This window comes from Carassius gibelio, chromosome B8 (genome assembly GCF_023724105.1).
Source record: "Carassius gibelio isolate Cgi1373 ecotype wild population from Czech Republic chromosome B8, carGib1.2-hapl.c, whole genome shotgun sequence".
NCBI classification, from domain to species: domain Eukaryota; kingdom Metazoa; phylum Chordata; class Actinopteri; order Cypriniformes; family Cyprinidae; genus Carassius; species Carassius gibelio.
In genome coordinates, this window is record NC_068403.1 from 17,668,687 (window position 1) to 17,682,261 (window position 13,575).

A 13,575-nucleotide genomic window follows, 5' to 3' on the forward strand; every position below is an offset into this window, starting at 1 on the left:
TCACTGTCACCTTCAAATCTCCCAGAGCACTAGCCGGCGGTCCTCTGCTCGAGACAGAGAAACCAGAACGGGTAGTGACAGAGGGGTCTGCTCCTTTCCCTTGAGACGCGATCACAGCGTTGCCATGGTCACACACGCAGTGCGTGCATGAACCATCCACTTGTTGGACGTCCGTTGTCAGAGAACAGAAAATGACCGCATCCAGATGGACGCGGATGAAACGGCGTCTTGAAAAAGATGCGAATTGTCCGCGATTTGCTCTTTTAGGAAATCTGCTCTCTTAGTTGAAGCGCCCAGGAGAATCGCTGAAAGGGACACCGCTGTTTGCGCCGTACCGCCAATCAGAACAGCTTCCCGACACAGCAGATGAATGGCTTTGTGGAGTATAACAGCTTTCATACAACCACTCGGCTCCGAAGCAAAAATCTAATGAGTGGATGCACCTGTCGCCCTATTTATACCCGTCGGCACGGGAGTGGCTCAGGTATGTTAATCCACTAGCCAATTTTCATTGGCGTTTTCTCTTAAATTCAGAGATGATTGGCCTCCCAAGTGAGACCCCATTTGTCGGTCGACATAACTCGTAGTGACCGACAGATAGGGAACATTGGTTCTGTTCTGTTTACCCTAGGGAGGTTATTTATGCTCTCCTTGCTCCTATCTAGGCAGGCTTTTATCTCCTAATACCCCACAGATGATGACGTCCAAAACCATTTGTAGTGCTGCCAGTCTTGGCCAGGTCTTCATTGTTGGAGGTCTAAATTTAAGTGTGACTGCCCCAGTTGATAGTTAATAAAGAAATTAAGATGGGTATTAAGTCCATAAAATAGTCAGGTCTGTTTGAGTTTTTAGAGAAGAGAACTTAGTATGTCTCTTAAGCTGATTTGCACTTATATTTTCTTCATATCAGCTCTCATCCTGGAAGCGCTACTGGATTGTCCTGTCTGGCTCCATTCTCATCTATTTTGGTTCTAAAGCTCTAAGAGCAAATGAGCGAAGACATGTAAGTGATGAATTATTCTCTCAATTTAATGTGAAAACAGTTTAGTGCCATCTAAACTAGTATTCAGACTTTAACTGGCGTAATATTAAAAATAAAAAGTGTTGCCTATGATTATGCTAATTAAAATGATTTAATTATTTCAACCAAGCTACTAGGGGAAATGTCAGTACTCTTTTGAAATCAAGCTTCTTGGCTTAACCTCTTTTTAATTCTGCATTTTTGTCTCAAGTATAAATCCAGGCCATGTAAAAAGATCACACTTACAGGTTGGATGGTGGTTCTTCCAGAAAACCCTGAACATCCAAACATTTTCCAGCTCACTGATCCTGAAAGAGGTACCATTTTCTCATGTATGAACATATCATTTATGTGACTATTTCACGCTGTTATAGAATAGCTACAAAATGATATTAAAATGCTATTTTTCATGTATTACTTCATACGACGTGTATGTTTCACATAAAAATGTCTTTGTGCTTTCTACTTTATATTTTGATTCAAAACAAACATTAGTTTCGCAATCAGAAAAACTTGCATTAATTGTGTGGCATTTTAAAACTCTCACCAACTATCACTGAAATGTCATGCCAATGGTGTGAATAAGAAACTTTTGGAGTATAGCATTGTAAGCATCAGAAATGAAAGAAAACTGGAACATTGTGAAAGATCATCTAAAAGTGATTTTTTTTTTTGTCCCACCAGCTATTGTTTTTTTTTTTTTTTTTTTTTTTAAATGAAGAGTAACAAATGTCATGATGAAGTTTCAGGAAAAAGTTTGAATCAAACTGCATTATCTTGATGTGTTAGCACTGGCTTCATGTAGACCTAGATATTTTTATAATACAAATTATCTTCTACTGAATGATGACCAAGTCCAGATGGTTTGTTTAAACGTGAAAATATTTGACATAAAAATACATAGATTTGATTCAGCAAATTACTTTTTGGCTTTAGAAGTGACAGATTTGCAATGAATAAACCCACACAAGTTCAATCTGTGGTTCAGGTAATGTTTACAAGTTCCAGACTGGATCACGTTTCTCTGCCATTATCTGGCACAGACATTTAGCCGAGGCATGCAGGAGTACAAGACCACAGGTAAGGTGACACAAAAAATTATCAAGTAAAATAAATATGTGTAATTAACAGGGATATGGAGGAATGTCACAATTATTTCCACAGATACCAGCGAACCTCATGTCCTTTGAATAGCTGCTTTTTGGGAATTTGAATACAGATGAAGGGAATAAACTTAATGGAGAAAGACATTGCAGAAGAGTTTATGCGAGGTGCCAGCATGTTGGACCTAACATAGTGTCATAAATGTGGCAGCTCTACAGTCCAAAATATTGTAGATACAGCTGCACTGAGAGAGGATGGTTTTGTGTCTTCAGTTTAGTGATAATACTTTACAATAAGGTTCAATTTGTTAACATGAGAAAACGAATAGTCCACTCAAGAATGAAATATATACACCCTCAGGCCAGTCTAAGATTTACAGTAGATAAGTTTTTTTTTTTTAGAACAGATTTGAAAAATTTGCATCACATCACTTTTTCAGCAATGCATTCTCTGTAATGAATGGGTGCTGCTTCTGGCCAAAATACCAGTTTATAATCCATAATAACACTGTAGTGAAAATGTCCTTCCCATGTTTAGAAATGTAAACAGCACTTGATCTAAGCATAGTTCTATTCTGATTCAGAATGTTTCACTGAAAAAGCAATATCATGGCTAGAGGACTCATATTTTAGCTGGAAGAAAGTTAATGTTTTTTTAAAAACGTCTCAGATTACGAATGTAACCATGGTTCCCTGAGTAGGGAACGAGACACTGCGTCCTCTAGGGGTCACTATGGGGAACACCTCGTCGTGACCCGTGTCTGAAGCATACATTGAAAAAACACCAACAAGTTGGCTGGGGACAACCTCTGCCGTCATTACCGGCACGACTATAAATAGGCACAGGGCGAACACGTCATTCACTTCTTCGTCTGAAGCTAGCATCCAAAGCATGGCAGGGAGCTAGAGGACGCAATCACATTCATAACCTGAGACATTCCCTTTCAAGGGAACTTCGAACTGCATCCTCTAGGGGTTGCTGTGGGGCCGCCATGCTGAGGGGAGTGCAGGCTAGAATCATGGCAAACACTAAGTAACAACTCTACCATTTCCATGGGAGTAGCCCCTGAGATGTTTAGACGGCTGTCTGTGACAGATTAATGGGGCTTTTATCAACTCAAGAAAGGGCACGAAGCCCTCACCATATAGGATTTTAGAAGGAATGCAGAATACTTGCGTGTGAACTTACCACAGTGTGGATTTCAGAAAGTGTGCAAAGACTTCACGTGCACACTTACCATAGCATGGATTTAAAAATACTGTTCTAAGGAGGGGCCCCAGCCAACTCAAGTAGCGCACTCATAGGCGACCCTTCTTGGAAAAGGAGAGCACTGCTAAACTACCACGAGAATCGCCCAAATAGCCCCTCATGTTGAATACACACAAAAAAACACTGGCTGAATGGAGCCCAAGGAACCAGCATCTAACCATCTCAAGAAAGGGTACGAGGCAGAGCACGTAACCCTTATTGGGAAGTCGTGGCCTAATGGTTAGAGGGTTGGACTCCCAATCGAAGGGTTGTGGGTTCTAGTCTTTGGCCGGATGGAATTGTGGGTAGGGGGAGTGCATGTACAGTTCTCTCTCCACCTTCAATACCACGACTTAGGTGCCCCTTGAGCAAGGCATCGAACCCCCAACTGCTCCCCGGGCGCCGCAGCATAAATGGCTGTCCACTGCTCCGGGTGTGTGTTCACAGTGTGTGTTTTCACTGCTCTGTGTGTGTGCATTTCGGATGGGTTAAATGCAGAGCACAAATTCTGAGTATGGGTCACCATACTTGGCTGAATGTCACTTCACTTTCACTTTCACTTTCACTTTACCGTACAGGATTTCATGAAGTACGCAGAGTCTTACGTGCACACTGACCAATATGTGGTTTTGAAAAGTACACAGAGCTTAGCGTGTGTACCTAAAGGTTCCTAAGCATCGCAGAGGCACTGAACCGCACGGGAGAGGCGAGCTCAAATTTTACAAACTTCTGGCAAGGGGAGCATCACCTGAGGCAGCATATACAAGAAAACTTCTGTAACTGCCACCTGCCATCCTCTCATTAGCCGCTTTTGCGCATCGCCTCGATGTCAGCATAACGCTTATGCCGAAACCGATGGATGCGAGAAGAAATGGCCTCTTCCATTTCTTTTCGATCGCTGTATGGAGATCAGGCAGAAAAGGAAGGCTCACCTGAGCTGAAGGGCTGTGGTCAGAAAAATAATGCTCATCAAGGTGGCCTCACGGCGTCACCTTGTTAGCGCACTTTCATGGCAAGTCCAACTTTGCTGTGGCCCAATCCATAGCCTCCAACAGCTTTAAATACACAGGGCAGGAGGATTGAGAAGGCTCATCCTCACCTTCTTCACCATCCTCAAATATCTCTCGCTTTTCCTGGGTAAAAACCAAGCAGAGCACTAACCTCAGGATCAGAAAGTGTTAAAGATATCATCCTCCCAAGGCTCGCTCTTGTCCGCCGCCGATGAGCGCGAAAGGGAAAGTCCCTCTCTAAACCACTCAGACAGATCCACCTGTAATTCTCACAAGCTCATTCTCCTCTATGCTTCAGGGGCGGTGGTCCTGTACTGGGAAGCAGATAGCTGCTTTTTTTCCTTTTTTTTTCTCAGAAAGGGAGGCGAATGAGAGTTTTTTTCATTGAAAAAATGCTCACAATGCAAGCAGATTGCATCCTCAAAGACATAACGTGCGTGCTCTTCACCCAAACAAAAGACGCAAAGAAAGATTGTGTGTGTCATCGTGTGTCAAATAACGCTGACAGAGATGCACACATTGTCTAAACACTTACTATTAGTCGCCATGATAGACAAAAGAAAGATTGCTCTTACAAGTTCTTTCAAATGCACGCTTCAAACAGAACAGTCAGTGAAGACGAAGAAGAGGATGACGTTCTCCCAGAGACTATTTATTGTCCCGCTGGTAGTGACTTCAGAGGCTGCCCCATAGCGACCCCTAGAGGACGCAGTTCGAAGTTCCCTTGAAAGGGAACTACTGTTAGTCCTATCCATAATGTTTTAAATAATACATTTATGTTAATTTATACACTCATATATAAATGATGTTAACAAATTGAAACCTTATTCTTAGTTTTACCTGACAAACCTAAAGGTACTTGTGAAATATGTTGTAAATAACATTTGCCAATAGATGACTTCATGTGATTAAGTGCCAAAATTACGACCTTTGTTTTATTAAATCAAATAGAATTATGTTCAATTCAAGTTAGATGTTAGAGAGCAAAAATGAAAGCATTAAATCCCTGGATGATGAGCATGCATAAAACATTTATGACGGCACTTCATAAGAGGAGCCCTGTATGAAGGGAAATTTGTTACACAAAGGGAATTGCACATTGACACAATAATGGCATTTTAATGGAAAATGTGTATTAAACATTAAACTTGTAATGTCACAGGGATAAGGAAATAAGTGACAGTGTAAATGTGGTGTAGTTCAACTCAAAGTTCTGGAGTGTATTTACTTTTGAGTGTATGTCTTGACATCATAAAGTGGGCAGGACCCAAAAGGTATATAGTTTTGGATGCTGATCAGGTTTTTTATTGATACTGTTGTAAAATGTATATATACAAAGCTCTGGGCGAATGTGAAGGGAAGCAACTGTCTTTTTGTCAGAGACATGTATTCATTGGAGAAACAACATTTTCATGGATGTTCAGTATTTACATCTAATACTTCAGTGTAGTATTATTTTTGTTATTAATTCTTTCTGAATACATCAAAAGGTCTGTACAAATTGTAAAGTACATGGCAAAGTCTCGTATTTTGCACAGTCACACATTTTTATAAGGTGTAGGAGTGAAGACTTATTCACTGATATTTAAGCACTAAATGTGAAGATGTTGCGTCACGTAATAAGCAACCGTTCGGCTGTGATTACATAGTACATCTGTGCAAGCACTGATGTTATCAGCTAGTATAGTATTACAAAGTGGTAGCTAACTCGTTATTCTTTCTTTTTTGGGGGGTTATGGTTACCATACCATGTGAAAGTTCTCATATTTCTGTACAGTATATTTCTGTCTTCTGCTATTAACTGAGTTTTGGATGTTCTGATCAGTTCTCACAATGTGATGTCATTGAAACTTCATATGGTCTATAATGTGCCTAGACCTTTACTAACTCAATACTTTTGTGTTTTGTCTTTATGGAAATATAAGCCTAATGAGAAAAAAAATTGTATGGTTTGATTTATTTCACACTTACACACAATATGACATATTTCCTTTAATGCATATTGGTTATTTACTTCGTAGCAACTGTAAATTCTTGTCTAATGGTAGTTTTGATTGAAAAAAATATATATATGTATATATGTGTGTGTATATATATATATATATATATATATATATATATATATATATATATATATATATATACACACACACACACACACACACACACACACACACATATATATATATATATATATATATATATATATATATATAATTTAATTGTCATTTATTAATGCATTCAGTGACCATTGCCTTTTTAGAAATCAGAATCACATTACAGTACATTCAAATTACATTTAAATTCTTATCTCATCCGAACACATTTTACTCTTATACTAAATTTAATCCATTCTAATAAATGAATAAAAAATCCCCTAAGAACTTAGTAAATTTAGTTTTGAAACAAGAAAAAAAATTCCCTACTACTTCTGTACTACAAACTAGGCGACAGACTGTTAAAATGCCTGTATTCACAGTATTCTTCTTAGGCAAAAGTACCCAGATGACCAACTGATACTGGCAAGATCCTCAAGTGTGTATCCAGAGGACTCTTTTTCTATCCCATGATGCCACAGGAGAAGAGTTGGCCAAGAACTGACACCGTATGTTACTTGATAAAAGTAATATGGGAAATGTAGTAAACTGTATGTCTGCATCACATTCAGCCACATATTCAAAAGAATTCCCTGTTCCAGAAAGTACACGCTTTCAGATGCAGCCTTTATCTAACCAATTGAATGTATTTTGTTTGTTGGTTTTAACTTTTAAGGGGTCATATGATGTTGCTAAAAATAACATTATGTTGTGTATTTGGTGTAATGCAATGTGTTTATGCCGTTTAAGTTTAAAGTTCAAAAAACACATTATTTTCCACATAATGTAGATTATTGTTGCTCCTCTATGCCCTGCCTTTCTGAAATGTGTACATTTTTCCAAAGCTCATTTGTCTGAAAAGCGAGGTGTCCTCTGATGGGTCAGCTATCCATTGCGTTGTCATTGCCCAAATACTTCACGCGTGTGATGAAAATGTTACACCCCTTAACATACTGTGATGCTGTCTCCTGGCACGGTGAGACAAAACCAATAAAATCCATTACAAATGAGACATTTGTTGCATCCAGTGGGGACATAATTACTGATTATAACGACTTATACTGTGTTTTTATGCATTGCTTTGTGTATCGTGCTCCGTAAAAGACTGGGCAACCATCATCTTTCACTGATATTTCCATTCTGCAGAATTCCAGAGAGGGTGTAGGGTGTTTGCTGTACACAAGATTTTTCAAACCGGTGTAACGGATATGCAGTTCATCGATTCATTGGTTCTGAACTAACACATCAAGGTGCGTTGAATCTAAAACAATGCAAACCCAAAGCTTGTAGATTTTGAATTCAGGCATATGAACCCAACTCTCTCTAAACGAAATGCCTGGTCTGGCGCCATCCTGGCTGGATTTAAATTATTTACGACACTCTGGACAAGAAATTCCACAGTCACGTGAGCAGCCTCAAAGGAGAAACGAAACACCCACATTCCTAAATACACAAACACAAAATTTTCTTTACGCTCTTTATGTATTTTGAATAGGTTTGTGTGTTGCATAAAATAATTAATCCTGTTATGAAAGGATTATAAGTTGCTGACTTGTAAATGGGAAATGTTTTTGGAATGAATGTTCTCACATAGAATCATGATTTGTAACCCTACCCTCCTGACCAGCTCATAAAACTTTATGATCCCACTGGGACAACAGGACAGTTAAGCTAACTCTTAGAAAAGAGAATAGAACCATTTTATTTTCTCGATGTATTCTAAATGTATTGAGTATTGCCTTTTTGTGTGGTAGATGTTTCCCCATATAAATTGGAGTATCTGCAGTTTTATCATGTGTTAATCAAACTTTAAATGTGTGTAATTCTGCATATGAATGTAACGTCATGTTTCTATCAGTCATTTATGGTATCTTTATAATCGTAAAAGTGTCGAATCTCAACGACAAATTACAAAAAGATGCATCGTTTCAGAAATACAATCTTTCTCACGCGAGGGGGTGGTTCCCCAGAGACAAAGGGACATTTTTCCCGCTTCAGATCGCGGATGTTCATTGGTTGTTCACGCAAACAGAGGCATGAACCAGTCAAGCCATAAGAACTGAAGCCAGGAAGTTCCCCGTGGTTCTTGCTCTTCTTCGCTCTCTTGTCCCTGTCTGGTCCCTCTCAGCACGGCGGCTGAGAGAACAGCTGTTCTCATGGCTCCTTCAGGAGCTTTCATCTCCGTTGTTTTCATTTCTTTTACTTACTAAGTTCCTCTCTACACAAGGAAGACGAATTCTGAATCATTACGTTTGTTGGACCTTTCAAATATTGCGCGATTCCGCAGCAGCCCCGGAAGACACAAAAGAACACGCCTAGCTACAAAGGACCACATTCACACGCACGCTGGTCTGGCGAGTCACAAAGAGACCATATGCCAGGGATGGGCAGTATTTCAGATACATGTATTTAAAATACGTATTTGAAATACAAAATACTATTTTGTATTTTAAAGCCTTTGGAAAAAATCTAATGTAATTTGTATTTAAATACATTTAAGACGAGTATTTTTTTATTTTCAAAATACTCAAAATACTTTGAGCCAGTCAACCTCTTTATCAGGGTGCTGTTTTCATGCATCAACTAGTTCAGACCAAACACACCCCTCCCCCCCAACCCCAACATTCATCCACGTGAGCCGCAGCTGTACAGCCTTGGATCGGCAACTTTTCTGGAATAAAGTGAGGATGTGCTACTTGTTGATTAAAGTAGCTTGTCAAATGTGTTTGAATCATTAACGTTACTGCATGTTAGGGATGGGCGATATCATATGACAATATCGTAGATTCATAGCGATGGTATAAATTGTAAATCGATGGAACTTTTTCTAAATCTTTTACATAGGACTTTCTGCTTTTTCTTTAGCTTTGTGCAGTTGAAGCCTGGTTTATACTTTTGCAATTCGCATGGCTCTACGCCATGAACCTGCTTACTGCGTGCGCTCCTCAGTAAACCTACAAGGCTTTTATGCTTGACGTGCTCTCCGTTATATAATTCTGTGAAACAACAGAAGGCGACTCTGAGTAATTGTTCTCCAAACCACGAAAAAGCAGCGATGAGAGGAAGTAATCTGCCGAATAATTTGTCAAACATCTCTCATACTGTCTATGTCAAACACTCGTCTCATGAGAAGTTTGTGAATAAATTGATTTTTTCACATGTAAACTGATTAGGTTGTGGGTCATTTTGACGACACATGTGAAAAAGTTTTTCAGTACACTTCTTAAACCCTAACCAAATAATCAAGTTAAAACCAGTAAACTTGAAATTGTGACTTGTGACATTAGAACAAAACATATTAATATGATAACATATGTATAACACTAAATTGAACAATACTGTGTTATATATGTTTTTTAATTCATTAATTATTTTATTTCAATTAACGATTGTATTAAACACCTACCATTACTTTATTCATTATTTCTGCTATGCAGGCTCATTTTGTCAATTTAGTCATTTTAAATTTTACAAACATGGTGCTTTATGAAAATGTAACTGGACACATTTCCAAATTGTGATTGTGTTTACCCATCCATGCAAATGTTTGTTTATGTAGAGATGAAATAATTAGGTTAATCATTGTCTGTCTACATCAGTTTAGTGTAGTGATTGTGTGCATTTGTGAGGACAATGATGGAAGTTACACCACACTTTTAGTTTTATTGTTCACCAAAAAAATGTGCCAAATGATTTCGAATAAAAAAAATATATATATTTTAGATAAACTTTATATTTCTAATTATGTATTTCAAACAAATAAACTTTATATTAAACAAATATAAAAGTTACTATACTGCTTGCACAAAAAAAAAAAAAAAAACATCAAAAGACTTTGAAATCAGTTTTTGCTGTGGTATCAAAACTGATATTAATAATTGTGAAACCATGCCATATATTGTTACTGTAAAGTAAGATTAAGATTTTGGTCATATCACCCATCGAAATTCCATCAACTAGTTCAACTGGGTGGGTTAGGTCAGCAATACTGGATGGCAGATACTTTAAGATTGTGAAACAAACAGAACTGGGCCACATTGGAACGCCAGTCTGTCACATTAGCTTTTAATGATGCTGATAAAACATAATAAAAGTTAGTTTTTTTTTTTTTTATTGCTTACACTGCCAGGGAAGAAAAGAGGTATAGAAAATTAAAACAAAAGTTTCTAAGCAGTTGCACAGCTTTTTGGCATTCAGAATAGGCCCAGATAGATTCCAGCCTAATAGGGATACCTGCACTGAATCTTCAAATTTCACATGTATTTTGTGTATTTTCAAAATACAAAATACTTTATTTGTATTTAAATACATTTTTCCACACAGTATTTTGTATTTTAAATACATTTCCATGTATTTATGCCCATCTCTGCCACATGCAAGTATCATTCTCTATGGAGATTTAAATGCTGCTTGAAGTTTGTCTATTACCTTTTTCAAGGTGATTTGATTTGTTGTTGTCTTTCAAGGGTTACTGTCTGCGAGTTTGCATAACTGAGTGCAATTCTGTGATCATGCCTAATTCTCTCACCTCTCTCTCTCATTGTGACGACTGGGTGAAGGAGATGCTGGAAACAAGTGTGAGTATGAACAATATTTAATGAAAACAAAACAAAACAAACCAAACAAGAATACAAACAACGCTGGGAAGATGGCAATCCAAGATGATGAAGGCGGTGAGTAATCCAGATGGTGGTGGAGAGTTGGCAGCAGGAGAGGATGGCACAGGAACTGCGGGGAATCGAGCCAAAAGTAAGTGGTGATGCTTGTGAAGGTGCAATGAGTGGATGAGGTTCTGGGGGAAGACACGGACATCCAAACACAGAACAACACAGACGCAAAGAACAGTTACCAACATGAAACAACACTCTCACAAACACAAGACTTGTGTTTGTCTCTCTCTCTCTTCCTCATTTGGATTCCGTTATGTCATGTACAAAGTTTACTGTCTGTATTATCGTACATGTATTTACTCTGTGTGATTTGTAGTTTGATGTATTATTAGTTCAATTATTAAAAACCAATATATATTCACGATTGCCTCTGTCTAAATGCTCACATCAGGAGTCAATGAAATGTCTGATCTTTAGCTACAAGCTCTTTACTTTTTAGTAACCGAAATTTCATAATGATAGGATAATGTTTTCATGGCCAGAGAATATTTTTCCTTGAATTATAAGAAGGGAGAACTTTATTGGAAGTTGATAAATTAATCTTACGGCCGTTTGCTGGACAAACCACTGTTTGATTTGCGGTAATTTACAGTAAGAGATATCACTATAATTGATATGAAGAATGGAATATTGACATATTAATGAGTAAATTACAGTGCCTTTTAATAAGTTGTTGATATATACAATTGACCTATTTTTCATCTTCAGTAATTTTAATGTAACTGTCATATGAGATATATATATCCCCTATGCGTTGTTGGGGACGTTTTTGTCCACTAGGGGGTAAAGATGAGTCTTATTTTGGCCACAGCTTTCTCTGTGTTTGAGCTAATTAAATTATTTTTTGGTGACAAATCTTATTTTGAAATTTTTCAAAAACTCAATGGTACACTGTTGGCAAATTCACTACCCTTACATATTTTCAATATAAAAAGTGATTGTGGACTGGATATTTTTTTACCTTTTATCACAGTCTTGGGCATGTCAAATATTAGTAACAAGATTGGCTTTGATGCATTGTTAGTTTTTGTGCAGCATTAGATTTTAATTTTTTTCTCCCTAATTTGTTGTTGGTTGCTGTTTTGCCCCATTTACTTCCATTATAACTACATTTTTTGATTGCAAAGCCATGACACCATGTTATCATGAATTCTAGGCCTGTGTGAAAAAAGGCTTAGTTTCTGGCTTGTATATGGAGTTATAAGGAGTATAACAGCAAATTATAGTGTTTGTATGTGTGTGTGTGAGATTCTTGATTGTTGGTGCTTTTCCCTGTTGGGAAGAGGTAACATTTGTTATTTTTTACAGTTGATCACTAGGTGGGACCATTAACCCTTTAGGCCTATGCAAAAAAAAGGCTTGTGTGTTGAGTTATATGGACTATAACAGCAAATTATAGTGTGTGTGTGTGAGAGAGAGAGGGGGGGGGGGGGGTGAGAGAGACCTTTGTGGACTTACCTTGATGTACAGTATCTGAAAAAATCAAAATATGCACCTTCAAATGATTTATGATTTATGAACATAAATTTATTTGAACATAAATTTCAAATAAGCTGCAGCTCGCTGGAGGGGTCAAGCTACATAATCATTTCAAAACTTTTGGTACAAGTCAAGCCCTTTCTCGTGTTGCTGGCTGCTTTTCTCACCATTACATGACCAGTACAATGGCATGCAAGTGTTTAAATCCACGTACTTTGCTTTTGTTTAGTCTATTCGCTTGTTAAGTCTGACATCACGTAGCAGCGCTTCAGTGTCCAAACGCTCTATCAGTTACCACGAGAAAACAACAAAAGGTGCTAATGTAAACTCACAATGTGATAGAATACTAGCGAAAAAGTTATAATATTAACCTTTAACTCCATACCGAAGTCCCAGATAGCCAGACAATGAAAATATAAATATTTAAAAAATCTATAAAAATTATTTGTGTTTGGGACACTGTGAGCACAGGACTGTAATGTATATCGTAAGTTTGAAAGAGTTTAAGTTAAATTATCAATTTGAATAAACAGTGCTCATAAACGGCTGCTGAGGTCACATTCTCAAGTGAAGCGAGTTGTGACCTGGACCCTGAAACAGCGCTTCTTATGTCATCACTTAACAACCGAATACTTTCACAAATATTAAAAGGTAGCAGGTGCATAAATACACTTTTGTCTACTCCATGTAGTTCTGAGAGCTTGGTGTACATTGTGATTTTCTGAAATACATCAAGGTAAGTGCGCGAAGATCTCTCTCACACACTCTCTCTCTTTCTCACACACACACACTCATACACACACAAGTCATTTTGTGTGTTTTTTTCTCCCAAATCAGTGACATCATTTATGAACTTGGCAATTAAAGAGTTAAAATCTTGGATTTTTAAAAAAAACATTTGGTAGATTTGATCAGGACTGAAGTTGATTTTTTTTTTTTTTAAATGA

The 13,575-nt window shown here is 37.7% G+C and overlaps 1 protein-coding gene across 2 annotated transcripts in view; it reads left to right on the plus strand.

Moving 5' to 3' along the window:
• ralgps1 (Ral GEF with PH domain and SH3 binding motif 1) overlaps positions 1 to 6,347 on the plus strand; it is a 127,522-nt gene extending 121,175 nt beyond the window's left edge. For both annotated transcript variants that reach the window (XM_052563493.1, XM_052563492.1), the window contains 4 exons: positions 911 to 1,003; positions 1,233 to 1,338; positions 2,010 to 2,101; positions 2,186 to 6,347. In XM_052563493.1, coding sequence (XP_052419453.1) covers positions 911 to 1,003; positions 1,233 to 1,338; positions 2,010 to 2,101; positions 2,186 to 2,215 — 321 coding nt within the window. In that variant the 3' untranslated portion in view covers positions 2,216 to 6,347. The remainder of the gene's footprint in view (positions 1 to 910; positions 1,004 to 1,232; positions 1,339 to 2,009; positions 2,102 to 2,185) is intronic.
• The last annotated feature ends 7,228 nt before the right edge of the window (positions 6,348 to 13,575 follow it).